The 26767-nt window shown below is 56.2% G+C and overlaps 9 protein-coding genes across 9 annotated transcripts; 3 read left to right on the forward strand and 6 right to left on the reverse strand.

Annotated features, from left to right (window-relative positions):
• Window positions 1–454: 454 nt before the first annotated feature.
• On the reverse strand, window positions 455–3623 carry B0I36DRAFT_408030 (glycosyl transferase family group 2-domain-containing protein). Its single transcript, XM_046161858.1, has 4 exons — window positions 3568–3623; window positions 1391–3506; window positions 914–1276; window positions 455–766 (listed from the first exon to the last, which is right to left on the reverse strand). The coding sequence occupies exons 2-4, from the start codon at window positions 3504–3506 to the stop codon at window positions 675–677; spliced, it is 2571 nt and encodes an 856-aa protein (XP_046014237.1). The 5' UTR covers window positions 3568–3623; the 3' UTR covers window positions 455–674.
• Window positions 3624–7899: 4276 nt separating this feature from the next.
• B0I36DRAFT_108621 (uncharacterized protein) lies at window positions 7900–8601 on the reverse strand. Its single transcript, XM_046147848.1, has one exon. The coding sequence runs from the start codon at window positions 8363–8365 to the stop codon at window positions 7982–7984; it is 384 nt and encodes a 127-aa protein (XP_046014238.1). The 5' UTR covers window positions 8366–8601; the 3' UTR covers window positions 7900–7981.
• An 801-nt stretch (window positions 8602–9402) lies between these two features.
• On the forward strand, window positions 9403–11058 carry B0I36DRAFT_362078 (glycosyl hydrolase; the record flags this gene model as incomplete). Its single annotated transcript, XM_046158591.1, has 4 exons — window positions 9403–9780; window positions 9875–9940; window positions 9992–10475; window positions 10559–11058. 4 exons carry the CDS (start codon window positions 9403–9405, stop codon window positions 11056–11058), a joined length of 1428 nt encoding a protein of 475 aa, XP_046014239.1.
• Window positions 11059–12829: 1771 nt separating this feature from the next.
• B0I36DRAFT_348470 (uncharacterized protein) lies at window positions 12830–13369 on the reverse strand (the record flags this gene model as incomplete). Its single annotated transcript, XM_046156696.1, has 1 exon — window positions 12830–13369. The coding sequence occupies one exon, from the start codon at window positions 13367–13369 to the stop codon at window positions 12830–12832; it is 540 nt and encodes a 179-aa protein (XP_046014240.1).
• Window positions 13370–13917: 548 nt separating this feature from the next.
• B0I36DRAFT_408039 (uncharacterized protein) lies at window positions 13918–14918 on the forward strand (the record flags this gene model as incomplete). The annotated part of the gene is made up of 3 exons (XM_046161859.1): window positions 13918–14094; window positions 14435–14500; window positions 14578–14918. 3 exons carry the CDS (start codon window positions 13918–13920, stop codon window positions 14866–14868), a joined length of 534 nt encoding a protein of 177 aa, XP_046014241.1. The 3' UTR covers window positions 14869–14918.
• A 24-nt stretch (window positions 14919–14942) lies between these two features.
• On the reverse strand, window positions 14943–15476 carry B0I36DRAFT_321371 (uncharacterized protein). The gene has a single exon (XM_046153692.1). The coding sequence runs from the start codon at window positions 15259–15261 to the stop codon at window positions 14971–14973; it is 291 nt and encodes a 96-aa protein (XP_046014242.1). The 5' UTR covers window positions 15262–15476; the 3' UTR covers window positions 14943–14970.
• A 2184-nt stretch (window positions 15477–17660) lies between these two features.
• Window positions 17661–20474, reverse strand: B0I36DRAFT_108644 (anaphase-promoting complex subunit CDC23). The gene is made up of 4 exons (XM_046147849.1): window positions 20087–20474; window positions 19456–20010; window positions 19264–19396; window positions 17661–19202 (listed from the first exon to the last, which is right to left on the reverse strand). Exons 1-4 carry the CDS (start codon window positions 20182–20184, stop codon window positions 17955–17957), a joined length of 2034 nt encoding a protein of 677 aa, XP_046014243.1. The 5' UTR covers window positions 20185–20474; the 3' UTR covers window positions 17661–17954.
• Window positions 20475–21007: 533 nt separating this feature from the next.
• Window positions 21008–22652, forward strand: B0I36DRAFT_430636 (isoprenoid synthase domain-containing protein). The gene is made up of 2 exons (XM_046162542.1): window positions 21008–21378; window positions 21469–22652. The coding sequence occupies exons 1-2, from the start codon at window positions 21259–21261 to the stop codon at window positions 22390–22392; spliced, it is 1044 nt and encodes a 347-aa protein (XP_046014244.1). The 5' UTR covers window positions 21008–21258; the 3' UTR covers window positions 22393–22652.
• On the reverse strand, window positions 22649–26431 carry B0I36DRAFT_321376 (uncharacterized protein). The gene is made up of 2 exons (XM_046153693.1): window positions 24969–26431; window positions 22649–24911 (listed from the first exon to the last, which is right to left on the reverse strand). The coding sequence occupies exons 1-2, from the start codon at window positions 25971–25973 to the stop codon at window positions 22875–22877; spliced, it is 3042 nt and encodes a 1013-aa protein (XP_046014245.1). The 5' UTR covers window positions 25974–26431; the 3' UTR covers window positions 22649–22874.
• Window positions 26432–26767: the final 336 nt, after the last annotated feature.

Here is a 26767-nt window from a genome sequence, read left to right on the forward strand (position 1 = left end):
TCGGTATACCTACGGCAGCTTACGACGGGGCTTGGTCATGGGCCATTGCGCCTTTTCCGTCAAACTTGGAACATCAAAATCGAACAAGAACATACGTGCTTCGTCTGTACACATGCACACAGGTTCCACCGCATAATTCATGGGTGGATCTTGATAGGGTCACGAAAAGCAGCGCATCAAACTTGGGACAGCGAAAGTCGAGAGGTTCATGAGCCACGAGCCACTCCCAGGACATCTGTCACTCTGAACTCCACAAGTTGTTTGATAAGCAGAGGCGGCCCGAATATCATTGGCGGTACAAGCACAGGATAGTCATCAGTGGTAGATGATTTGTATTCACTCTCCGAATGGGTTATGCGTGGAGGTTGGTCTATTGTCTAGAAAGAAAAAGTCCCTTGTAAAGCGCCATTAGAACTCCAGTTGTACGCTCTCGAAGCAAGCCTCATGCTAAGCTGGAAAGACGAAAATATGAAAAACCATTAAGCTACGACGAGGTTTGCTGGCCAGTATATATGAATATATATATATATGCAGGTGAGCTCGTCGGGGGTGACTTTGCTAGCCCCGAAACCGATGTATTAAATGTGCCCGAGTATTCACATTTCCAGGGTGGGCGACAATCCTTTTGCTGGACGCATCCAGCCTTGTGGCATTATGTTTGTGTTTTTACTTGTTCAGTAGTTGAATACCATCAACGAAGGGTTAAGGAGGAAGGGCATGAGCATGTGTGAGCCAATCGCGAGTGCTAATGGCAGAACAGCGGCAACTGCGGTGGGGAAGAAAAGAACGTTGTCAGTATTGTCGTCCTCAAAAGCTGTTTGTAACTGAGGGAAGAATCGAATAGGAGCAAAGAAAAAAAAAAGAAATGAAGCGGCAAGTGGTAAAATTTTACGGCAAAAAAAAAAGGACTTACGGGTGTTGATCTCGTACCCGTACGGCGCAAAGCAGCCGAGGTAGATCATGGCGCCGATGATGGGCACGCAGGCCACGTACATCCACTTGAAGGTCGAGAAGATCTTGGGCACCTCCTTGAAGAAGTTGCTGTTCTCCTTCTCCTTGGCCGTGGCGCCCCACTGCATGTCGATGGAGAACATGTGCGCGAGGATGGACAGGTTGAGGTGGAACGACAGGGAGCCGAAGAAGACGACAAACATGGGCGTCCAGGTGAGCTCCTCGATGAGCGCGCGCACAAAGGGCTTCTCGCCGGTCCGGTAGAAGAGGATTGCGCGGCACACCGTGCCGAGACCGTTGAAGACGAAGACAATTGACAGGAGGACTGATTGTTGTTTATCGTTGTGGTTAGTTTTTTGCGCATTTTACGTGAGGATTGGCATGGGGGCAGTGGAACGATCCGAATGAGGTCCCATAAAAGGAAAGAAAGTATACATACCATTAAATGACTGCAGGTAGAACTTGTCGAGATCGTCAACGAACCAACCAACGAGGAAGTAGTTAAGGATTGTAAGTGGCAGAGAGGACGCGATAGAGTAATATGACGCGATGTAGCCAAAGATGGTAATCTTGGAGGTGAGGGGCATGTCGGCCCAGATGAAGGTTCGGAAGATCTTGGTGAAAGGTCCCTTGGTGATCCACGACCTCATTGGGTTGAACATGAGCTCGTTGCAGCCGAAAGAGTACTTTTCCCAACGGGCCAGCTCATCATAGATCGTGAGCGAGACACCCTCCTTGAAGCCGTCGCCGTGGTAGCTGGCAAGCCGGACGACGTTGCCATTTGTCTGAACCTTGAGCGAAATCTCGAAGTCCTCGGAAACGTGGCTCTCGGACCAGTAAGTGACGAAGCCGGTCTCCTGGTTCGTGGTGCCAACAGCCTGGATAGCCTTCCATCGCAAGAACGCATTGTGGCCAACGAAAGGAGCAACCTCGCCACTCGACGCGGCGTAGCGGATTGCGCTGTAGATGAGATCCGTGAAGAAGGCAATGCCATTCTCAAAGTAGTCGCCCACGACCTTCATAACGCCCGTCGAGTGTTGCACAATGGCGACCTCGGGGGAGAAGAACATCTCGGCGGCACCGTAGAGAAGGCAATCGACAGGTACACGAGTATCAGAGTCGACGATGAGAATGTGCTCGCCCATGCGGATGTTGCCGGCAGCCCAGGCGATCTTTTCCTGCTCAAGAGCTTTCTGCATGGCAATCTCGTAGAGCTCATCGTGTTCGAACTGGTCGAGCATGTCATGCCCAACGCGCTGAGCACGCTCGTCAACGAGCGTTTGCATCGCATCCTCCACCTTGTTGGAGAAGTTGAGGGCAAAGTTCATGTTTGACGCTTTCTTGAACTTGCCACCACGGGTAAAGGTAGGGCCGTCTTCACCCCACGGCTTGGAGTTGTGGCCCGGTCTACCGACCCAGCCGATGTTGTTGTCAAGATAAAACTCTCTTCGGGCGGTGGCGTCTTCCTCAGAGATGAGCTGGATCCCGTCGTCGTTGATGAAGATTGTTGCAGTGCCGCCGTGAGATTCATAGTGGGAGATGGCTGCTTTCAGACTTTCCACAGTCGGCTTGATCGTTTGCGCGAGTGACTCTTTGTAAACCGGCATCTGAATGGTGATTGGCGGTGGGCTGAACCCAGCAGCATAAGCACGGGTGACGTTGGGCTTGATGGTGGAATGGTACCGCGTGTTCGACTTGCATGTACCGACAGGTCCCAACGCCTGGAACAAGCTGCCAAACACAACAGTAGTGAAGAAAAGAGCAAGAGACATGATGAACGGCATGGCTGCAATCAGCGCAAAGCGCATGTAGTTGCCGTCGACAAGTGAAGCAGCGACCATTTCGGAGACTGAGGAGCCTACGAGAATGATTGTGAGGGCCGCAACACCGAGACCGACGTAGAGTGTGCTTGTCACGACGACGGGCCGCTGCAACGATTCCGCTCCCGTGTGGCCTTTCTCCTCGTCTACAAAAGGCGTTTCTTGGATGGTATGGGCGACTGGCGTTTTCTTAAGCTCCGCGGCCAAATTGTATGTCGACGCCACAGGCGAAGTGATGCCGCTTGCCGGTACTGAGTTCAGCGGAGATGGGACAATGCTCATTGGGCGTGCTGCTCTCCAGATGAGGGACAAAAGCTTGTGCTCCATCTCGGCAGCTTGTTTCAGGACTCTGTCGAGATCATCGTGCCAGATCAGCAACACACGCTCCTCCCGCAGGAGCGCGGCATACTGGAAAAATCGCAAGTTCGCAGAGCCAGCAGCGATTGCGGCGAGGGACTCGACAACCTGGAGCTGGGAACCGTTCTCGAGGATAATCTCGCACTGATCTGGAGACAATGTTGAAAAGATGACGTTCATCGTCTCTGTGGTCATGGTGAAGGCCACCTCCGCATTCATCTTCTGTACGGCCGCCAACAGGAGTGGGTCGATTCGCTCCGGCTCGGTGACATACGTGCCACGGCTTTGCCGTAGCAGCAGTCCCTTCGCCTCGTTCTCTGGTAATTGCAGAGGCAACCATCGGCTTGCCGTGATTCGGCCGTAGAGATAACTGACCATCTACAGGGGGAAAAACATCATAAGTACGATATGAATCGGGCGGGGTGAACATGATACTCACTGCTCGAAAGCGTGGTCCATCGTCAATCTTCTCCGAAACTACATCGCCAATGCTCTCTGGAGAAAGGACTGACGGTGAGGGGTTGACCTCGACGACATCAGAGGCATCAGCCTTGTTGTCCTCGCCCTTCTTGCGGGAAAGCTTGCTAAAGAGACCCATCGTGACCTGCTCGCGAGGAGCGAGCCGCTGAAATGTGGTAGTGAAGCCAACCACGATATAGAAACTTGGACCTTGACTCTGGGAAAACAAGGGAGAACGTGATGAGTATTGCTAGTAATGCTGGTTGTGCAAGTTACAACGAGTGTGAGTGACTTGGCGGCTAAAGAGGACGAAGGCAGGGGCAGGCTGCCGTGCGTGGGATTGTCGTCCGGGCTTAGCTTGGAGATATATGATGTTCCTAATTAAAAGGTCAGACAATCAGCTATCGAAGACACGGAAACTACGCAGATCGGGACTCATACCTCTGCGACACGTGGGTAGGTCGCAGAGCCTCGACATGCCCTGGCCAGGTAGCCAGAATGCCGCAGAGCATGTGGCAGATCCAGCAACTGTGCGCCACCCGACTATTTTGGACCGAATCCGATATCGAGCAGAGGGCCCGCCTACCCTCCGAGCTTTCCAGCATGCGGCCATCAGCTGGAGCAAGGGTATCAAAGTGGACCAGATGTCGAAAGGACGACCTGGTCACAGATGCCCCACGGCTTGCCTGGTCTCAGACGGGGAGACCGTCTGGGAAGACTGCCCGAAGGGATCGATCGAGAACGCCAAAAGCCAACGCAGCCCCGGCAGATATCACCATGCCGCTACTGCAATGGCCTCTTATCAAACGCCAGCTCGTTTACGCCGGCTCGAGGCTGCCGGTGAGCAGCGCCCTGACTCGATGTAGAACCGCCCGGACGAGTGGCGGCCGCGGCAGGGGTCTCATCACGACAGGTCGCGTTGGCGAAAGTGACGATGTAGGCACGTAGGGTTATCGTGCATGCTCTAGGCCGTCCACACGCGGCCGAAACTGGCTATTGAGGCGACAATATCGTCGTTGCCACGAACTTTGGCGAGATGTATTGATGCAGCAACCTGGCCAGGCAAGGATGTACCACGGCCCAGCCAGGCTAGCAACAGAGAGACCATGCAAGCCGAGACAAGGGCCAGGGGGGTTGGACTGCGAAGTATCAAGCTGCACTAGTGTGATTCGTGTCCAGCACTGGTTGCTTTTCAAGTGGGTCGCGGCTAGCCGTTGTTTAACAATGCAATGAGAAATCCTGTTGGGACGACGAGCTGTCTGTAGATCTGCAGACCAAGGGACAACCTGGACGTCCACTAGCGATATGAGCCGCTTTGGTCGTTCAGCTCGAAGCATGCGACAGCGAGGCCCTGGCACTCGTCTCGATTGGGGATCCGCCAGTGCTACGGGGCACTGGAAAGGGCAAGGCGCTCACGGAAAAGGGAGTCGGCCTGCATCAGAAGCAAGAATATGTCTTTCTCTGACCACAACTTTGGATCAAGTGGCACCGTGGCGGCTCCGTTCCTCCTCGGGGCAGGCAGGCCCAGGCTAGGCCAAGGGAACCATCAGACAACGCAGGGCGGGCCTGCTGGCAAAGGTGTTGGAGTCGTGGAGAGCAAAGCATGACTGCATTTTCGTACTGATCATGGACTCCAACGATGCTGATGGTGTGAGGCCATGCCTGCGGCACATGCGTTACATGCGTCACATGCGTTGCAAACCTGCTGGGTGCCAGACAAGCATCCGGCCAGAAGTCATCTATCTACCGGGGAGGTAAGACCAAGTCATCGTGCCTAGCATAGCATCCGAGCCAGATCCGATGGTCTGGAAGCAGAGAGAAGGGGGGGGGGCAGTGTTGTGATGACAAGTAGAGGTGGCAGCTAAGCTGCACCATGCAAGATTGGGATATGCAGCGTCAGCTCGAAGACCCAGTCGCGCAAAGACGATGACGATAGAGAGCGAGCGCCAGAGACGAGTGGTCGGTGAAGGGTAGCGGGCACGCCTGGGCAGCATTGGGCAAGCCGAGACCTTGCCTTTGCCGGGGGCCCGGGTGGCAGAAGCAACGGGGTGGGTTTCACAGAGGGATGAATGTGGCGCTGAGCAGGATAAGAGCCAGGAGAGAGGGATGCTGGACCCTCTACGTGCATCACGAACACCCCGGCGGCGGGCAGGGCTTTGGCATGGAGCAGGATGTCGTTGGTGATGTCAGTACGAACTCGGTGCGCTGAGCACTCCGCACCAAAAACAGGGTTTCCACCACGGACACGCGGAGCTTGCAGAGGCCGCTACAGAGTCTGAGATTTGCGGGCGAGATTTGGTTTGGGCTGCATACACCAGGCATGTTGGAGAGCCAGCGGAGGTTTCGATGCGTGGTGGTTGCACAATCCCAAGCTCACCGTTTGAACCTTGAAAATATTAGATAAGGCAACGTCTTAGCGGCGGGGCGGCGGGCGGAGGAAGAGGTTGCTGGACGGGAGAGGCGGGAGCCAGTAGGAAAGCCAAGATATTGGGACGCGGGTGGCCTGCCGGGGGAAGGTGCGGCTGACAGGGGATCCCCTGCCACCGGGCCCATCAGAGGTTGAAAAAGCCCGGCCGCCCCTGGCCCCGGCCTGTCCCTAGCGCCACACCAGCAGCCCGGCAGACGCCCACCACGCCAGGCACTCCCGCCCGCCGTACGCCACAGCACTGGTTGTGCGAACCGCCCGTTCGCTGCTGCTCCGGGCAGTGATCTTCGTCCCGCCCTGTGGGTGCTCGCCAGATATCAATCAAAGACAAGGTACTTCCAGCTAGCGCCGACGACTATGGCTGATAGTGCCCCGGCACGCCCAGGTAGCCAGCTCGCTTCGTTCCGTGCCTTGAGCCGTGCGTCGCTGCCCGGCAGGGAGCTTTTGGTCTTGAGTGGATGGGCCGCCCCTGGCGGCGGCGGCTGCAGTGCTTCCTGTCAATGTCTGCCGCCACGGCCAGACTTGGTCGGGGCGAGAACACAAGGTGCGCGCTGCTGTGGGCGATGTGGACTGTTGATGCTGATGCTGATGCTGCTGCTGCAGGCCCCGACTTCCGGCCAAAGTGCTATTTACAGGCCATGCCGCCTGCATTACCTGCATGCACGACTGCCTGCAGCACAGCAGCTGGCCAGCCAGCGTTGCGGAACAGGCATTTGTCACGATTGGCTGGGTGTTTGTGGATTCGTGGTCGACGATGCGTGCTGCAGAACCTTGCCAGGGCCGAAATCCCTGGGCGGGCCGGGTAGCAGTCCCTGCGTTGGCCTGGGTCTCGTACAGTATGTACAACGAGAGCGAGGTCGGGCCCTTGGAAGAGAGGCCAGCGCGTGGGATTTCGGACGGCCCTTGAGTTGGGCCAGGCGGGAGGACGAGTCTCAGGTGTGCCTCGAGCATCGCCGTCCATGGGTGGATGGTGACATTGACGAGGTTGACAGGTGACAGCGGCGGCGGCGGCGTCCGTGGGTCGCCAGCCCTGTCCTGCCCTGCCCTGGGCTCAGATCATAGCCGAGATGCTAATCCCCCTCTGAGGATGTGTTTCAGAACCACGGCCAGCTTCTTCTTCCGGCCCCCTTGCCTGAAGCTTGAAGAGACGACCGCGGCATTCCAGAATATGGAACAATGGGAGGGCCGCAGAAAGGGCACCAGTGTCTTTGTGGCCTAGGCAAGGGCCGGCGCGGGACCTAAGGGCTTAAGGTTGTTTCTTTTCCGCTCGCCAGGTCGGTCCTAGCGCGCCATGCGACCATGCATGCATTGGTTAATTGATTGATTGATTGACTGATTCTCTCGTTTTCTGATACCCTGAGGCACGGCGGCAGGCCGTGTTTTTTTCAGCTCGTCAACAGCCTCATCCAGCCGTCGCACCACCGGGCCGCTCTCGTCGTCTGAGCTTTGTCCCTGTTTCCTTTTCTGTCTCTCTGCCCAACTTTTTTTCTTCTTCTTCTTTGCGCTGTCTGATTGCCCTGCAGATCTTGCTTATCTCGCTCCACCCTGGCGGGGATATCGGAACGGCCATGGGTCTCCATGCCTGTCAATACCTGCAGCCACCAGCCAGGAAGCCGCATGAGGCTCCACCGCGCCGCCGACGACACCGGCTGCGAGGTTGTTGTTGCTGCAGTCACCAACGCACATACACGAGGCACCCTGATGCTGCCCACCTGCCCAAACCAGCTGCTTGACATTTGGTTGCCCGTCGGCCTGTCGTGGCAGCCTCCTCTTCGTTGTTCTGGCCCTGCCCGCCTGCACAGCATCGGCCAGGCAGCAGAGATTTCATCGCTCCCGCCATGATGGGCTCTGGTGTGACAGCTGCGGCCATCATCACCGCCCAGCCTCCGTCTCGAGCCAGTCTTTCGAGCCACGCCGAGGAAGGTCCAGCACCGAATCCTTGGCTGCAGCTTGCCCGCAGGCGATGCTATCAAGTCGAGACATGGCGTGCTCGCTGTGCCGTCTCGGTCCTCCCAGCTGAGGCTCTGCGCTGCCCATCAGGCAAGCCCCCACTTGCGCCTCTCCCAGCCATCGACTGCGAGTGTCCAATGTCTCGCCTCGGACTCAGACCATCCGGCCCGCCAAGTTGCTCGAACCTGGAGGAACCTCTGCATTGACCTCTTCCTTGACAGCCCGTGCTGGTGATCGGCTCCTCAGACCCCCTTTGGCCCGTCTGGCAGCTGGCCGTTTCGTCCTCGGCGCCCTTACGTTCCTGCCTAGCCGTGCCTCCGGCACCCGGCAATCCTCGTTGTTGTACCACCCACCACCACCACCACCACACCCATCTACGACCCCCGCGACCAGACGAGCTCATAGCACCCCTGTTCCGATCAGCGTCCACCCTGATCGTCAGCTATCGGCCATGCTGCGGCTCTCCCGTCCCTCCCAGCAGATTCCGTCCAATCCGGCATGTTCTTGATGCCCTTGATTCTCGGTCGCTTCAGCCGGATCGGGAAACCAGCAAGCCCTGCGGCGCATCTGGTCTCACTGGTTCCTGCTCGCACGCATCTGCATGTAGACCTCGCTGTCAGGCTCCCGCACAAGAACAACGGTTCCGCGGCCCATGGCTGCATATTCCCTGTGGGCCCCTCGCCTCCCGTAGATTGCACACCCCGGGCCCGCGAATTGTGCGATCCATTGAGACGGATCGGCGACTTCCTCCTTAGACACAGACTCTGTGCGGTGACCCTCTGATGCTGACGGGCCATCAGATCAGCTCGATCTGTGCTCTGGCAAGACGGCAAGGGGGGCGTCGACCGAGCACCCTCCTCCCATGCCGCTCGTTATCACAATGTCCATGGGCCTCTTGGGTTGGGGGGCCAGTGGGCACAGGTCATGGCGGCTGAAAGAATTAGACAGATGGAAAGAAAACAACAATCGGCTTTCGAAGAGCCTGACTCAGGCCATTCTGTCCTGAGATGACACTTGGAGGAGAGTGCCATGTGCCGAACACGTTCCCACATGGTCTGGCTGTCTGGGCGAGAGCTCCTTCGTCGCCACCACCGCGGCCACGGTGCTCTCCCACCCTTCTCAGCTGGACCATGACATGCCATTTTGTCTGTGGACTGGGCTTGACTTGATTCAGCCTCCCGCTGGCATCCCCCCTAAAAGTGTTCCATGTTTCGTCCACTTTCCGAACTTCACGCCGACTCGTCTCTGTTCCTTCTTTTGGGAAGACTAAACGTCATCATTGTGCATCTGAACTCCCGGTCTACCATCTAGTCGGGCTTCACTTGTCTCTATTTGTTATCTTTATCGGTGTCTCTCGAGCCCGAGTACCGTGGGATTTCCTAAAGGATCAAGAACAGGTTCTATTCTCGAGAGTGACTTCCAGTCACACATTCCTCTATCATGGCAGGGACTGGGAGCAGCAGCAGCAGTAGCAGCATCTCTGAATGCACCAGAAACAGGAACCCCTTCTCTGACAGCAACGGGGTCCTGCCGAACACCTCGTCAGACCGAGGCACGTCGTCCCAACCTCAGCAATCACCACAACGACCCTCATTGTCCTCAAGAGCGTCCTCGTATGGTGCTCATGCCCGCGCCAAGAAGCACAAGTTTGTCAGCTACCGTCTGCGCGACGCGTACGAGCAGCCGTGGCTACAGGACAAGCGTCTAAAGGCGTGGAAGCGCAACAACTACATTATATATGGCGCCATGGTTGTCGCCCTCGGCGTTTGTGGGTTTTTTGGGTATTGGGGTACACAGCGTGGAGTTCCAAAGCATGATGTAAGTCAGCAGGCAACTGCTTGCAGGATCGGGTTGTGACCTGCAGCGTCGACCGTCTGGGCTGTGTAGATACAGAGCTAACAATAGGGCATAGTATTGTCTTGTATTGGAAGAAGACTTCAGTTCACTTGATCCTGCAGTCTGGAACCACGAAGTTCAGGTCAGTTGCCTTCGCATACTTGATAAATTCCCAGTGCTTACTCATGGATAGGTTGACGGTTTCGGTACAGGGTCGTTTGACTGGACCACAGACGAGTCGACAAACTCCTTTGTAGACGGTGATGGTTTGCACATTGTGCCGACTTTGACGACGGAGACATCGCCCATCACGCCAGCACAAATACTGGACGGCTATGCACTCAACTTGACACAGGCTGGTGGCGATGGTACATGTACCGGTTCCAGCCTCAGTTCATGCTCCGTCAGGTCGAACACCACCACTGGCGCCATCATAAACCCCGTGCGCTCTGCTCGCTTGAACACCAAGGGCAAGAAGAGCATCAAGTACGGCCGCGTTGAGGTCGTAGCCAAGCTCCCCAAGGGCGACTGGCTGTGGCCCGCCATCTGGATGATGCCTGAGAAGTCTGTCTACGGACAGTGGCCGGCCAGTGGGGAGATCGATATCATGGAAGCCAAGGGCAACGACCACGACTACCCTCATGGCCGAGATTATGTGGACAGCACGTTGCACTGGGGTAGGTCCCGTATTCCTTGAACACTTCTCTCCTTCACCGCAACATGCGAACAACAAGCTGACAACTCGTCTTTGCCACCACAGGCCCAACCGCCAAGACCGACGCCTACCTGCGCACCACTGGCATGAACCGCATCCGCCGCACCGATTTCTCTGAGAGTTACCACACCTATGGATTGGAGTGGTCAGAGAAATACCTCTTCACATACCGCGACACGCGCTTGCGCCAGGTCCTGTATTGGTCCTTTGACCAGTCGGCGGGTACAATGTGGCAGCGCGGCTACTTCAGCCAGATGACCGAGAACAACACTCTTCTCACAGACCCATGGAGCAAGACGGGACGGTACAACACGCCTTTCGATGAGGATTTCTACCTGGTCCTCAACGTCGCCGTGGGCAGCCGCAACGGGTGGTTCACCAACAACGTTGGCGGGAAGCCCTGGATCGACGCCGACGACAACGCCATGCGCCAGTTCTGGCAAGCTTCGGACCAGTGGCTGCCGACGTGGGGTGAGGGCAACGACCGTGGCATGACGGTCAAGAGCGTGCGGATGTGGCAGGAGAAGGGGTACAACGGGTGCTGATTTATGCCGAATCACGGACGTGCACTTACTTGATGGCTGCTGCTGACCACTCATACATCTGACATGCCGCAGTGATTGAATTTCGGCATTGATTATATAACTGTCAGTGTGGCTTTATCGCACGGGTGGGGTTTGCAAGAATTTGTCACGAACATACGGCGGCGGACCGTGATTTCGGGATCGTGGCATACCACTTCATTAATTAATGATGACTTTTGACATTTCCCATTTTTTCCTCGATCAGGCAGGCAGTGTGCTACACACACACACATATATATATATACACACACAGGAGCGCGCGTACACACAGCTATATCTTAGTATAGCCCTTGCTTTCATCTAATAACGAACAATAGAATTGTGCATTCAACAACATCATCGGATGATTTGATTGTCTCCATCTACGCAATAAGTCGGCCCTAGAAAAATAAGCAACAAGCGCGTGCACGATCACGGAAATTGTGCTTTGCGTATGTGTATGTGCGTGCCGTCAAAGCTATCGGACCATCAGCCAGACATCGGGACTCCCACCAGCGTGAGGTAAGCGTGTGTGTGCCCGTTTTGCGTGTGTGTGTGTGTGTGTGTGTGTGTGTGTGTGTGTGTGTGTGTGTGTGTGTGTGTGGTCTGATCTGTCTTATCTATCATCACCCACCGCCGATCGAGACTGTAGCCAGTTCTTAAACCCGTCAAAATTGAGCTGTCTTTTGTTCGTCCTGTGCTACCCTTCTTGTCCTAGAAAGTCCAGTCTACACAAAATACTACTATTAAAACGAGAAACAAACCATCATCGCCACAGGCATTGATTGCTCTGCACAGCTTTCAGCTACTGGAGAGAGAGAGAGAGCTTTGTCACTATCATAAGTAGAGAGGGGGGGGGGGCAGGACTCGGGAGTAGCACCAGTAATCCGGGCTTTCTGAATGGGCGGGCCACACCATTGTCGAATTTCGCCCATGTCAGTAGTAGGCGGCTAGATTAACATTAACGCAGCCACCTGCAAACACTTCCAGGAGCGCTCCCTTTAATCGCGCATTCAACGCACACACAAACATTCATTTGAAAGTTGCCAGTCTCTGCTGCTCATTTATTGTTCCAAAATGGCGCAGACGAGATATATCGTCAGTCTGCTTTCTATTTCTCCTCCGTGTATGTGTATGACCCATCCTATCTCTCTATCGTGTATGTCCCAAAGATATGTGAGCGGAAAAATGGTATCTGTGTATAAATGTCTTTCGACTATGTACAAGAAAGTGCCCAAGACGGGATGTGAAGTGAAATGGTTCCAGAAGATTCTTGTAACGAGTGACATGAAAATGTCGCGCGAATGAGCAGAGAAATGTTCCTCGACAAACTCGGCGACAAGAGGCTGTCATGTACATACCCGTCTACTCGCCAATCATCAAGGTCGCAGATGTAGACGAGATGCATGACAGCCAAGAGGTGAAAAATGGCCAGGCAAGAAAGAACAAAAAGGTTCGCCGTGGCCATTGACAGAGGGCAAGGTCCCTGCCTCGAGCCATTGGGTCCTTGTTGAGGAAGTCGTGGAGTGCGGAGCTGGTCCGTCTCAGAGAATGTATGAAAGAATGTGGATTGACTTGCCTCAAGTGGCTTGAGGAGAATGCTGAAGGCAGGGGGTATATTTGCATGATGATGGTTGAAAGGAAGAACAAAACCAAAGTGCTTTTTGAGGGTCGTCTAGGCGTGATCATAAGTCTTCATTGTTACGCGCACAGCGCAGGGAAATGTACTTTGAAAAGGGCGCCGAGAAGCCGCTTAGAGCTTGCCGAGAACAAAGTTGCGGGCAACAACCTCGACGTGGGCCTCACGGGCGGCAATAGGGGAGTTGCCGAGAGTGGTGATGAGGTCCTTCTCGTCGGTGACCTTCGTCTGGACGTCATCGGGCAGGTAGTAGGCGTTGTTGCAAGGGAAGGACTCGCAACCAGAGGTGAGGCTGGAGTCGCCGGCAGGATACATCATCTTGACATTGCTGTGGTCGTTGGCGTCGACGATGGCAGAGACATCGAAGTAGGTCTTGCCCATCCAGCCGTCGAAAGCCACCTCGGCGAGCATGCCGAAGCCGGGGTTCTGACGGCCCTCCTCGACAGCGTGGGCGTTACCAATCCAGCCAGTGGGGAAGTTGACAGTGGCCTCGCTGTTGCCAGAGATGGTAACGCTGTCGATGGAAGCCTGGCCAGCCGAGGGAGTGAAGTAAACAGTGCGCTGGGTGCCGTCCTGGTTGAGGAACTTGATGGAGTTGGCGCTGACCATGGTGGCAGCAGCAGCAACAAAGGCAGCAAGCTGGGAGAACTGCATTTTGAATGAAGTGTTTGTGTGGTTGTCCGGTTGTTTTTGGAACCCGTAGCGCGGTAGATGACAAGTTTTGTCAAGTCTGTCTTTCACGCAGTGAAAGTATGGTGTGCTTGTGGGCAGGGAAAGACTGTTGTGATCAAGGAGCGAATCACAAATAGAGTCTCGAAGGAAGGTATGACAGCTGTGGAAGTAAGCTGCAAAGCAAGAGAGTTGACGAATTTGGAAGGGAACGTTGTGTTGGGCCTGAGGACTAGGAAGAAATGGGATGAAGTCCTCTGGCAGGATGCGGAGGATTCTTATAGATAGACGGTGCCACCGTCACTTGCCTAAACACCCCCCAGATATTCCATCTCTTTGACCTAGACACCCACCCACGGCGAAATCTTTGACATGGTCCAGAAGACGCCAAAGAGAAAAGAAGTGGAACGGCCGAAGAACAAGCAGGACTCCAACGAGTGTGCCTGCAGCTTTGCCAGGCTGAGTTGGTGGGTATGCCACGCCATGTCTGCAGCGGCCTTGCAGGCAAGAGAACATGCGGGCTAGAAGACGGAATGGCACCCGACGGCCACGTACCGGAGCTTCAGTCTCTGCACAATGTTCTGGACCAAACTCTGACCTGGATGGAGGTTGAGTCGTCGGAGATCCCTGTCCAGTGCTCCACAACGGCGTTGCTGGACTCGTCATTCACCCGTTTAGTAGCCTTGCTGGACGACCCACTCCAACTTGCTGTAAGTCGGAACGAGGCTCTGACAGAGTCTTCATTCACCCTCGATCTAAACGAGTCAAGGGAGTTTTAGACGGTTGACCGACCTGGTCGCCCCAATATGGCCTTCCACTCGGCACCACACGCATGCCTGGCGCCAAGCGTTGGGTGGGGCGGCGTGTAAGCAAGAGAAGAGCCGGGACAATTCAGCAGGCCAGGTAACCGGGCTTGGGAAGGCGAGGGAGGGGATGGACGAAGAGAGCCGACGGGCCCTCAGGACAACAGGGGAAGAGAACGTCGAGAAGCTGTGGGCAAACCGGGTCATGACCCGGCTGATGGAGGGTGGGAGAGTTGCGCGGCCGTAGGTGGGCCCACGCGAACGAAGCTGGACGGATTCAGGTGGTGATGGCGTGGACGCAGCCCTCTGGGTTGTAAGTGGGTGGGGCGGAGAGCCAGGCTAAGCCGGGCAGCGACGTGCGGCGGGCAGGTTGTGCCTGGTACCTGACAGGAGATCCATGTGGCCGACGTTGAGAGGCCGCAAGACCTGAACCTTGGATGGCCAGGTCCTGCCGCGCGGGTGGTGGGTGGGTGCGGTATGGTCGGCAGCCCGCGGCAGGCCATGCCGCAAGCAGGTTTAGGCCGGAAGCAAGTCGTCACTGCGGCGCCCCAGGCTCACAGATTCTTTCTTCTCGAGTGGGTGTGCCGCGGCTGGCTGCCATTGGTGTGCCTGTTCTTCCAAAGGCGCGTGGCATCGTCAGATGTTTGGGTGGTGTGGGTGGACGAGTTCGCTGGCTGGTAATTATTGCCAAGTCTGTTTGTTCGTGCTGTCGCCGTTGCGCACGCCCGCCCGACCGCCCGCGATTGAGTTTGACTGGTATCTTGATTGTCGACAGGGCAAAGTTCAGGAGGGTTCGAGGGTCAAAGGAACAGGCTGGCGCCTGAGCAGGACCAACAAAGACCTTGTTGCTGGCGCCAACACTGTCGCGGTTGCGGTAAGAGCGGGCATGCTCAATGACCTGATGCAGATGCGGGCATGTGTTCGGACGGCCGACTCGGGCTGCTGGGAGAGTGTGCGCTGGCCACCAACCTCCTCTCTTGGCCTTCTGACCCCGCTCGTTGTCGCCTCCCAGTAGCACCGCGCAGCGCCGAGGACAAAGGATGAGAGAAAAGCCGACTGGGCCAGCAATGACATGTGGTGACTTGTAAGTGACGGGGAGCCAGCAAGATCGATCGAGTCGGTTGGAGGTCCTGTCCTGTCCAAGGCAGGACTCCAGGATGGAGGGAGGGGCTGCGCTGGCAGGCCGGCAGGTGGGGCGTTGCAGTTGCAGCCGGCCCTCCTGCGTACTGGCCACAAAGTCCGGTCAGTAACAATGTGGTGCCCAGGCCAGGCCAGGACACAGGCTGGGCGCCAGCGATTGGATGGACTGGAACAGCACCGTCCCGACCGGTCGGCCCAATCCATGAATAAGCAACTCCCACTGCGAAAAAGTCTGCGCCGGCGCAATAGTGGCCCGGCAGCGTGCGGGCGAATGGGAGGCGGCTGACTCGGGCCCGGGTGGGGCCTCGCGGGTTCTGGAAGCCCGACCCGGCCAGGGGCCCCGAGTACCCAGTAGCGCCGCAGCGGCGCGAGGTGGGGGTTTCCCAAGGCCAGCCACGGCGCGTTTTTTTCTCTCCCAGCGTCGCATCCTGTCCGCCGGTGGCCGGCCGAGCAAGCACCTGGCCAACAAGGCACCGCGGACTTCCCGTGCGGGCGAGACCGGTTGCGGCCCCGCTCGCAGGCCCAGGCGGGCACACGCAGCAGGCAGGAAAGAGGCAGGATGGAGGAGGAAGGGACGGGGTTTTCCCCCAAGACATTGAGCCGGGAAAATGTCCACTTGCTCCGGGATCGCCACAGGCCTCGCTCAACCACCTTGCGCTGTCAAATCAGAAACTCGCCTGCCGGTGGGCAGCACCACCTTGTTTTCTGGATAAACACGGGCCCCTCGCAACTCTATTCTCACATGTCAGGCCTTCCCCTTCCGGGCTGGCTGTGCTTTTTGCGTCTGCCCATTCTGGTCATGCTCGGTGTCATACAGCACTTTTTCCCGCAGTGAATCGTCAGGGCCCGCGATCGAGTCTTGATCCCGATGCGACCATCATCTTCTAAGCCCAGAGGGGAAGGCGGACACCCTCAAGTCTCGTCCAGGCAGAGCATTGGCCGGTCCAGGACGCGGGTCGCAGACTAACAGTCATCATGGCGCAACAGCGGGCTGCTTTTGTGCGGCCTCGGCTGGGCCCCTCCTCTGCCTGGGGGTCACTGGGAAATCGTTTGTAGCAAACAAGTCAATGGCTGACCATGAATCGAAATCGATACGAGTCAAGTGGCTGGTCGCATGGTCTCCCAGAGCGTCGGTCGGGTCTCCTGCACGAGTCTCTCAGGCAGGTGTGGATGTGGCAGGACCACGGCATACATGCTTCCCAGGAAAATGGACGTCGGCCTCGCGGACGGAGAAGTCCCGGTGTTGTCTACGCTGGAGCCTCAGACTTGTGGGCAGAGTACACAATCTGGAGGCTGTGTAATTCTCGTTGCCACTCGAATGCTGAGCTTTGTGGCTCTTTGAATACCGCTTCTTCTCGCTGGTGTCTGGCATCAACAAAACAGATCACAACGCTTGAGACGACTCCATGGTAGCCCACACCAGAAGCCAAACTTGGTCTGCACGAGCCAGTCTTACAAAATAATGGCAGCAATTGTCAGCGGTCCACAGCAAAATCCCAGAATAAAACACTCTTATCTGTAAGTAATTCCTGAAGCTTGCTTCTTAAAGATGCAGCCGGGGACAAGTTTGCTTTCCCTACAGGCCCCAGCTATCGATTCGGGGAGATCAAGGAGAAGGCCCTTCGGCATTTTCGTTTCATCAGCTATCACACAATTTGCATGTGTTCGACGTAGGGGAAGGGTCATGATCTCGACAGCGCATATGAGATGGGCATCTGCTACATGGCATGACAATTGTTGTGTGGTTGGACCTCTGGCTATCAATGACCAGCTAGCCCACCGTATCAGATGTCTGCGCCAATACATGACCTGGCGCTTCGTCACGACATACAAGATCATCATTACACAATGGTAGATTGGAGTGCGGAGAATGATACCAGCCCACGGCTCCGAACCTGCAACCCTGTACCAAACACGTGTGCGTGCGCACGGCGGTGTTATTGTCACTAAATTCTAGAAGCCCGAGCCAGTTGGTGTGGTTGAGCTGCCTTGCAGCGACTACAACAAACGGGATCTGGGCTGCAGGTCTTAAACAGCCAAGGACATCGTGCCAAGTTCACGCGGTCTGCAAGGATGAATAGCAAGTTTTTACCACTCTTGACGATACAAGGGTAATAACAGCCTGCTATGGCGTCATCAAAAGATACCCTGCCCCCCTCCCCCCCTCCTGGCTGAGAGGTAGTCGATTTATTTCTGAGGCACGCATAGAGCAATGCAAGAGAAGCTACAGGATGCCGTCACCGGTTGGCCTTGTTAGACATGAAGATGATACGTCTCCAACCTAGCACGCCCATGTATGTGATGCATGTAGGTTCTTTACAGGAGGAAAAAGACGATGAGGCGAGATATGCGGATACTTTGACATTCCGCAGTCAATCTAGGGGCTTGTAATTCGACGTGGTCTGAATGGTGGTTTTGTTGGAACCACCACCCCAAGAAACGCCATCTGCGGTCATGAAATAAATACAGCTACGTGGAAGCCATCTATCTGCTCCATCGCACCGTTCTAGCACAGCGAACCTGCTGAATAGTCCATTGCCCCAAAACAAAAACGCCTACGCCATGCGAGTGGGTTTTTTTCGCCAAACTCGTAGATGCCATGACCGCAGCGCCATGCCTCAAACTCCTCAGTCAGACCCGAATGTGTCTCGCCGCACGGAGCTTTCGCTCATGCCAACCGCATCCATCCTCGACCGCACCTCACGTATGAGCGCCTTGGCCTCCTCCACCTCAACGCCGTCTTGACACAGCTCGTTCGCGAGTCGATTAGCTGTCGCATAATCCTCTGTCCGCATCGCGTGCCTTGCGAGCCACATCCTGGCTTTGCTCGTCGCAGCCGTCACGCCTGTGCCTTCACCACCCATGGCACGACCCCCTCCAACTTCGCCCCGTTCGTCGTCTGAACCTCCTCCGGGCGAGTCATGGTGTATGGCAATGTTGTCGTTCGACCCGTCCCCAACACCGCCATCCTCTTGCTGCACGCACATGACCATGTATGTCTTTGCTTGCTCCTCGTCACCCATCCCGTCGTACATGCTCGCAATCTGTAGCAAGATCTCTGGGTCCATATGCGCTCCGCGCATACTGCCTGCTCCACCTCCGCTGCCAAAGCTGCTGCCAGTCTCATAGTAGCTGTCAGCCATCAAGGCACGCTTAAGAGCTTTGATGCCATCCTGGTTGCGATTCATCCGCTGGAGGCAAGAGCCCACCGCCATCCACATTTTGCCATCCCAGGGACGGAGACCTGCAGCCTTCTTGTAGTACCAGAGTGCATACGTGTGCATTTCCAGCACTTCATACGTCTGTCCCAGGCCGTACCAGGCGCGATAGTCGCGGCGATTTACGTCCACAGCCCTCCGGTAGGACTCAATGGCGGCATGTGTGTTCTTCAGTTCGACATACTCGTGGCCCATGAGCGTCCAAGCCGACAGACATGACCTGTCAAGAGTCAGGGCGCGCCTGAAGTACTGCACAGCTTTCTCGTGCAAGGAAAGTAAAGAGTAGTAGTTGCCCACTACAACACACGATTCTGGACGAAATTTGTCCACACTGCTGCACAGGTGCGCCAAGAATGCCAGCTTGGGTCGAAGGTTCATGACGTAGAGAATGTTTGAGTAGTGGTCGAGAGAATCCAGACGTTGTGGGTGCACGGATAGTAGCCGGCTGAAGCTTTGCTCAGCCGCTACAAGATCCTTGGCGTGATACGCAAGGAGGGCATCGCACGTCATCAGAAACGACGACGTTGGGAATATACCAAGGAGTTGCTCGAGGGACGTTGCCAAGGTGGCGTCGTGCTGATATAGCTCGAGGGACGTGTTGATGTGGAACATGAAAGAAACAATGTTCTGTGGTAGCCTAGGCATAATTCGTGCCAACTGATGGACATTGTCAGTCTATACAGACTAGGGCATGTATTTGATGAGGAGAGCGACTCACATCTTCGACCCGCGATATCAATGCTGTCATCTCAAGCCAGCACCCCCAGTTCATGGGGAAAAGATGTACGCTGCGAATCAGCCAATACATGGCGAGCTCTTCATTCTTCTCCTTGGCAAGCACCATACCGTATCTGCGCAGAAAGTCAGGTAATTGTCTCTTGTGTGCAGGACGGCACGCCGTGACACCTACAGATATTCGAGCCACCCTTGGCTGTCGGAATCTTCGCCATCGTCCGTCTTGTGCTCATCAAACCAGGCACCCAAGTACCTGCTGACAGTGAGGAGCTGTTTGTTAACACAGGTGCCGATGTCCTGGGGTCCCATCACCATTTCTGCGTCCTCATCTTTCCGTTTCTCGCCAGACAGCATTTTTGCATACAAGGCAAGAAACAGACTGCGCTGGCTGAGTCGCGGCAACTGAGCAAAGGAGCCACTTTTTGCACTCCCTGTCGCTTCTTTTCCTTTGCCCTTGCCTGTAGGTGTGGCATTGGGCTCACGCGAGGCGACGATACCTGCTAACGTCGAGTCTGGGAGGAAGACGGCCGCGCATCGATCGTATTCCCGGCAGTCGAAGAGAGACTTTGCGAGGAGATATTTGTTGATTTCTTGTGCCTCCAGGAGCGCCTCATCTGGGTCGCTGTTGGGCCCGAAAGCTGCTGAGGTATAGCTGTCTGACGCGTTTGAGGTATCGGGGTCATCCAGTGACATTTCGGGCTCGGGAATGGCATTGAGGAGCTCGGCTGCCCTGGATCAGGCATTGTCAGCATGGACTTTATGACCAGCTCAGCATTTCCACAAGTCGGGGTTTCGCTGATGTGTACCATTTGGACGATTGGTAAAGGCATCGCTCGGAGCATTTGACTACAGCTTCCTGGAGGGCGCTGCGCAGCTGTCCCTGCTCCCGCTGGTTGAGAGCCATTGCTACCGTGGTAGCAGAGCCATAAACATGTGTGGAAGTTTGGGTGGAAGTGCACTGCTGGGTTGTTCGCTAGACCTTGACCGCCGATGTGTGTGCCCGACTTTATTTTCACACTCGGAACTGCTCCCGACGAAGTGGCTGTGTCGTTATTGTTGTAGTTGTTGTGGTGCTCTACTGTGCTCTGCTGCCTTCCTTGTGAACGAATTGGACCTCTGGAGGACGCGCCCCGCCGACGCAACTGGAGTGCAGCAGCAGGCCGATCGCGACTTGACGTGCCTGCTCAAGTGACAGCTCGAGGTGGTGGGTGGGGCAGCAGCAAGCAACCCCTGCTGGAATCTGGAGGTCCAGCAGGGACCAGCACCGCACCGCTCTTGACGAACCTTAGAGACAACTGCCGGGCACGTCTCGTGAAGGGAACAACTGGCTCCTCTGAGTGGACGGACAAGTCGCGAGCAACGCCCTTGTCCAGATGGCTCCAACTTCACACATGTGCATACCGCTACAAGGAACAGAGCCGTACAAGCAGAGTCGGGTTTGTCTGTTTGGTGGCGCAAAAGGCGAGACACAAACACCCCAGAGTCCCTGGAGACGCCCATGAGATGATGTGTATCTGCATTCAGTCTCGGTTCCCCTCGTCTGTTACCCAGCAGTGGAAGCCTGCATCTGAGCTAGCCATGGACTTTGTTTATACCTTAACCTACCTTAATTATTCACCTTGCCAAGGTTCCAAGGGACCTTGCAGCCGCTGGACCCCTGACCGAGAAAGACCATTGTGCCCCTCCACAGCCAAATTATCGCTGCCCCTCCACCACCACCACCAGCCAGGGGCTCCTCTCCTCAACGGGCACTAATCTCACTCGCCTGCGAAAGAGCGGTCTCGTCCTGGGCGCCTTTCTCCCGAGCTTCAGACTGAATCAACCTCCCCCCGGTCTCGGCTCTCTCGTGCATTGCCTCCCCTGGTTCTGCTCCTGCCCATCTTCCACGCCTCTCCCCCTCTCCAATATCCTGATATCACTACTGGTCAACTCCCCCGTCGTTTCCCAACCCATAAACCAGTCCACCCCAACCGCAACCATGGCGCAAAAGACGACCCTCCAGGAGTTCGAGTCCGTGTTCCCCAGGCTCGAGCAGGACCTCATCGACTGGGCCAAGCAGTACAAGCTGCCCCAGGAGCAGCTCGACTGGTACACCAAGGTTGGCATTCCTCACTTGCCAAACATCGTGGGGGCAACGGACTCCTGGCGTACACATAAGCTAACATGGGCTCTCCTGTCCCCCAAATAGTCCCTCCAGGTCAACACACTTGGCGGAAAATGCAACCGCGGCATGTCCGTGCCGGACTCGGTGTCGCTCCTGCTGGGCTGCGCCCTCACCGAAGACGAGTACTTCCAGGCTGCTACCCTCGGCTGGATGATTGAGCTGCTCCAGGCCTTCTTCCTGGTCTCCGACGACATCATGGACAGCAGCATCACCCGTCGCGGCAAGCCCTGCTGGTACCGCCACGAGGGTGTCGGCATGATCGCCATCAACGACGCCTTCCTGCTCGAGTCGGCCATCTACCAGCTGCTCAAGAAGCACTTCAAGAGCCACCCGGCCTACGTCGACATTATCGAGCTCTTCCACGAGGTCACTTACCAGACCGAGCTCGGCCAGCTCTGCGACCTCATCACCGCCCCCGAGGACGTCGTCAACCTCGACAACTTCTCCCTCGAGAAGTACACCTTCATCGTCATCTACAAGACCGCCTACTACAGCTTCTACCTGCCCGTTGCGCTCGCCCTCCACATGCTCAACATCGCCACGCCAAAGAACCTCAAGATTGCCGAGAGCATCCTGATCCCCATGGGCGAGTACTTCCAGATCCAGGACGACTACCTCGACAACTTTGGCCTGCCCGAGCACATTGGCAAGATTGGCACCGACATCATGGACAACAAGTGCTCCTGGCTCGTCAACCAGGCCATCAAGCTCGCCACCCCCGAGCAGCGCAAGGTCCTCGACGAGCACTACGGCCGCAAGGACAAGACCCACGAGGCCGAGATCAAGAAGCTCTACAACGAGATGCAGCTCGAGACGCTGTACCAGGACTACGAGGAGAAGGCCGTCGCGCAGCTCCGCGAGAAGATCGCCAGCATCGACGAGAGTGAGGGCCTGAAGGGGTCAATTTTTGAGGCCTTCCTCGCCAAGATCTACAAGCGCAGCAAATAAACGGGTTGCCGCTCACAACAAGATGCAAGGGGGGATGGATGAGGACGAACTGCGGTTCACCGAAAAAAACGGAGGACATGATCAACGACGAATAATGATAAGCCGCGCTTTATGGCAGCCTGGGCTGGTGGAGTCGGCCGGTATAGCGCATCATAGAAATTGCCATCTTGGTGCAAGGCCTCTGGCATAAAGTCATGCCTGTACCACTAGACAGCACTTCCGATATATAGAAGCAATTAATATCAAGAAGGATTCAAAGCATGCCAAACAGGTCATACGCGGGCTACCAAATGACTCGTCCGAATGTGATTCATTTTAAATCTGGTATACAAAGTAGAAATGCCAGCGCTATGGAATAATTACATAGTAAACTTGTGAGCGTAAGACCATGAAATCCAAAATCAGATCATAAATCGCGTGTCCTCGTAAGTGTGCTTGTGGTAAACGCTAAAAGTTGACCCCCAACGGCATGACCAAAGGATCTAGACAACCTTCAAAGTCCCTTTCCGACCAGGCACGGCATTGAAAGCGGCCTGTCGTTCCTTGTACGCACGCTCCTGCTCCTTACGCCGCAGCCTCTCGCGCTCGCGCTGCTCCTTCTCGCGCGGCGTAAGGCCCTCCCGTTGCCGCGATGAGGGCTGCACCGGCTCCTCGGCGCCCCTGCGCGCAAGGCCGGGTAATGTTGGCATCGGCGGAGCTTTGTTGCTACCGGCCATTGCTATCGCGGCCATCATGGCCCGACCATTGCCTGAGGTGTTGCTGAAACTTTGACTGCGTGCGCGCCCAGCGGGGACTGATATCGGCGGTGGGTATGCCGTAGATCCTGACGGCGGGTTGGGGCTCGGACGTCTTGTGCTATTGCGCGCCGGTGCATCAAGCATGCCCGTACCTCTCCGCGCATCTGGGCTGAATGGATCAGTCGGACTGATATAGTCCACCAGATGCTCTATGTCCCCAGGCGCCTTAACGCCATGTCCTTTGCGCTTCCACTGCGGCGGCTTGTTAAACTCTGTAGAGCCAATGTCCAGAAGTGGCTTGGGCTGCTCGCGGCGACTCGATTGGGCCACACCACCTCTGCTCTCATGGCTGCGTTGCGGTGGCTGGTGACTCTCACGGCTCCTTTGCACAACGCCATGATTGCTTGACATCCCCGCGTGTTGATGCCGTCCAGAGCTCTGGTTGGAAGGAAGCGGCGGTACTGCCGATGTGTGCATAGGCTGTTGTCTCCGCATAGTAGAAGGGCCAGTAGAGTTCACCGGACGGACTGCAGTCTGTTTCGCAGTGTGCTCCAGTGCAGAAGGGAACCACGATGACGAGTTGCCCTGATCGTTGTTCGGGGATGTTCGCTCGGTAAGATTTTGTTTGTTGAGCAATGTCGGCCCGTCTGCAAATCCATCCGGGTCCGCCTGCGAGGCTTTGATGACTGCTCCACCGATGGCATCGCGACGCTCCTCGTACCCATTTGCAAGGAGCCCGTTGCCAGTGAAGCCATCGTCAGTTTTTATGCTATCGATCAAGCCTTTCCCAATCAACGAATTGCGGTTCGGCCTGGAGAGATCCCTCGACGTTCTTGGTGAGTCTGTCGGTATGGGCGGTGGCGCCTCGTTGCCGAACAACGATATTCGTTTGTCGAAGCGGGACAAGTCAAGCAAGGGCTTGAACTCGCCGATTGTGTATGGAGACTCGTCTACAGAAACCTGCGCACGATGCGCATGGCTCAAGTTGACAGATCGTCTTTGCCCGTGCCGCGTGACCGCGCTCGGAGAAGATTTTGACTCCTCTTTCTTTGAAGTTGTTGGCCGGGGTGGGCTGGTCATAGACTGTTTCCTGGGCTCCGGTCTACGATCCAATAAGTACCAGCTACGCCAGACCTGGACCTTGTCTTGGAAGAGGGCTGCCTGCTTGGGATCCTCCATGGAAAAGTACTGAACGTAGTTGTCGGTATTGAGGAACACTGTCGTCTTTTGCTGACTACGAATCGCAAAGCAGTGTCGTTTTGGTGGTTTCAGATGCCGACGCATCATCGATTCAGACGGCTGGTAGATGTCGTAATCAGAGAGTCGACACAGATTGGTACTGTCCTTCTCACCGGCGTATGCGTCTGGCTTCTTGCTCAGGATGATCTGGCCATTGTCCAAGAGGGTGATATAGCGCTTGTTCCACTTTCCGGGCTTGTTGGAATGATACATGTAGATCTGGCATCCCTTTGGCGGATCGGTTGACTTTGATATGTTTGCTGCGTCCAGGTCGGTCATTGAATCGCCAGCTTCGCGAATCCGCACGACGAGACAGTTCGTTGAGTCTAGATCCCAAGAATTCACGATATCGCGGATGGCCTCGTATCGCCGAACTCGCCGCTCTAGGCCAAGACTATCGAATGACTCGAGCACAATGCAGTTTGATGGATTGATCTCAGTATCGTTGACAAGCCGACCACATTTTGTGATGATCTCAATGGCTGTCGTGTCTGCATCCACATCTAGGAGGAAGCGGTTGCCTCTGCAGCGGACAGTCACAATCTGATATGAGAATCGTTAGTCATTGAGTTCTGCAAAGCATCTCCGCTGTCTCCTCACCTGATCAGCAGTATTGATTGCAGACGTTGGAGCATCAGTCTGCGGAACAATGCCCTTGCCTCCCGACACAATGCCAACTGACTGATTGACCTGATTTTCTTGCAGTTTGTCCTCGCGAGCCGACCTCGGGGCCGCCTCTGGCACCGGGTTCGCTTTTCGAAGCTTGGTCAGGCTGGCGAACTTTTCTATGACCGGGCTCCGTTGGGACTTCTGCATTGGTGGTGCCGGAGCCTGGTTTGGCTGCATTTGAAGTTGCAACGGCGCGACGTCCTTTTTCGGCTTGGTCGCCATGCGCTCAGGCAGAGGCTCCATGCGCGTCATTGGTTCCAGAACACGAATCGCTTGCTCGTGGTGTGGTAGCCTCGCTTTGTCCTCGTCACTGTTTGTCCGTTGGCGGCGGATGGGTGCATCTCCTGTTTTATTAACTGATATGCTCTCGCGCTCGGCAGATGCTTGTCGCGAGCTTGCAGCAGAGGGCGTGCTGGTTCCAAGCGGCTGCCTCTCGTGTAGTCGCGGTGGCGGTGGCCTATTATAAGAGGCGACAGCAGCTGGCAGGGAGGCGGATGGAGCGGCATCATCGCTGGTTCCAGAGGGAGCGATATGACGTGACCTGGTTGCACTGGCGCCTGCCTGTGCCGGCATATGCTGGAGTGGAATCGTGGGGACAGGGGGCATTGGAGGCGTCGCATGCATCGACGGCAACACTGCTTCGCCTGCGCCTGGCCTCGCTGCTGCAGCGACCTCCTGGGCAGCAGCACTGGCGGCGGTGGAATTGGCGCGCTTACGGTATCGCGACATGGACCTGGCAATTGAGTTTGCTGGCGTGGTGCTGCATGCTGCTGCGTCTGCACGACTTTGACGAGCATCGTGCGTGCTGTCGGCTGCAAATGCCGTGTTGTCCTCGTCGCTCTGCTGGATAAACGGAGCCATGGCTATGGCGATTGATGCCAGCGTCTGGCTGCTTTTGTTGCTGTGCTGGTTGACGGCCCGGGAGGGTTGCGACATGCGCCGGTGACGTCGAAGTGGGAGGTGAGAGATGGAGATGCTGCACTCCGACACAGAGTCTCGTGGGTTCCCTCGGCTGCTGCGACAAGCCTTGAAAGGAAAAAACCAAAAGGAAGGAGTCTGCCAACAGCCTCAAGACATCAGGGACAACCTTGTGCCACCGCGAGCGAGCAGTGTCTGCTGCTGGACGAAAGAATGAAGGGCACGCGGCGCACAGGAATGTGAGGAACGGGGAGAGAAAAAGAGAGGAATGGCCCCGTCAATGGTGAACGAGGCTAGGCCCGCTCTTGAGGGCAAACAATGCGAGGCTGGCCGGGTCAAGGCAATGCCAATGGATGAAAGTACACAGCTTCTGGCCGGGTTCCACGAGATGATGTGCAGCGCGGGAGAGCGAATGAGAGAACCCCGTCCTGCGAGGCAAGGATGACTACCTAGGTACAAGAGATGGGGCAGGAGGAACACACGCCACGGCAGATCTCGTGCGCATCGTGTGATGCCATCCATGGCCCAGGGAGGTTTGCCCGCCCGGCGAAAAGAAGCCGTTGGCTGGCTGGCTGCGTGCACCGCACCGCACCTGGGCCCTCCCCGCCCAGTTTCTTGGCAGGGCCCCAGGGTTGGTTCCTGCCGTGACAGCTGAGCATCCAAGCCCTGCGCCGTTTCGTTTCCGCTGCGTGGGGCCGCGGTGGTCGCGCCTGCCCTTGCCGTAATTGCAGGGCCCGCCCGCCCATGCTCGCTGGCTAGCGCGTTTGGACTCTTCTGGTGCCTGCATCATCGAAATTGCGTCCTTCGCTTGT

This window comes from Microdochium trichocladiopsis (assembly GCF_020744255.1).
Source record: "Microdochium trichocladiopsis strain MPI-CAGE-CH-0230 chromosome Unknown B0I36scaffold_4, whole genome shotgun sequence".
NCBI classification, from domain to species: domain Eukaryota; kingdom Fungi; phylum Ascomycota; class Sordariomycetes; order Xylariales; family Microdochiaceae; genus Microdochium; species Microdochium trichocladiopsis.

Excerpts from the sequence above, each read along its gene's own strand:
- B0I36DRAFT_430636 (XM_046162542.1), top strand. The coding sequence starts at position 21,259 with ATGGCGCAAAAGACGACCCTCCAGGAGTTCGAGTCCGTGTTCCCCAGG. Across the intron at positions 21,379-21,468 it reads AGCTCGACTGGTACACCAAG|TCCCTCCAGGTCAACACACT; the intron begins GTTGGCATTCCT and ends TCCCCCAAATAG.
- B0I36DRAFT_108621 (XM_046147848.1), bottom strand. The coding sequence starts at position 8,365 with ATGAGCTCGTCTGGTCGCGGGGGTCGTAGATGGGTGTGGTGGTGGTGG.
- B0I36DRAFT_408030 (XM_046161858.1), bottom strand. The coding sequence starts at position 3,506 with ATGGTCAGTTATCTCTACGGCCGAATCACGGCAAGCCGATGGTTGCCT. Across the intron at positions 1,277-1,390 it reads CTACCTGCAGTCATTTAATG|TCCTCCTGTCAATTGTCTTC; the intron begins GTATGTATACTT and ends AACAACAATCAG. Across the intron at positions 767-913 it reads CGGGTACGAGATCAACACCC|TTGCCGCTGTTCTGCCATTA; the intron begins GTAAGTCCTTTT and ends TCCCCACCGCAG.
- B0I36DRAFT_108644 (XM_046147849.1), bottom strand. The coding sequence starts at position 20,184 with ATGGCTCTCAACCAGCGGGAGCAGGGACAGCTGCGCAGCGCCCTCCAG. Across the intron at positions 20,011-20,086 it reads CTTTACCAATCGTCCAAATG|GGCAGCCGAGCTCCTCAATG; the intron begins GTACACATCAGC and ends TGCCTGATCCAG. Across the intron at positions 19,203-19,263 it reads TGATATCGCGGGTCGAAGAT|TTGGCACGAATTATGCCTAG; the intron begins GTGAGTCGCTCT and ends AATGTCCATCAG.
- B0I36DRAFT_321371 (XM_046153692.1), bottom strand. The coding sequence starts at position 15,261 with ATGTCATTGCTGGCCCAGTCGGCTTTTCTCTCATCCTTTGTCCTCGGC.
- B0I36DRAFT_321376 (XM_046153693.1), bottom strand. The coding sequence starts at position 25,973 with ATGTCGCAACCCTCCCGGGCCGTCAACCAGCACAGCAACAAAAGCAGC. Across the intron at positions 24,912-24,968 it reads CAATCAATACTGCTGATCAG|ATTGTGACTGTCCGCTGCAG; the intron begins GTGAGGAGACAG and ends TTCTCATATCAG.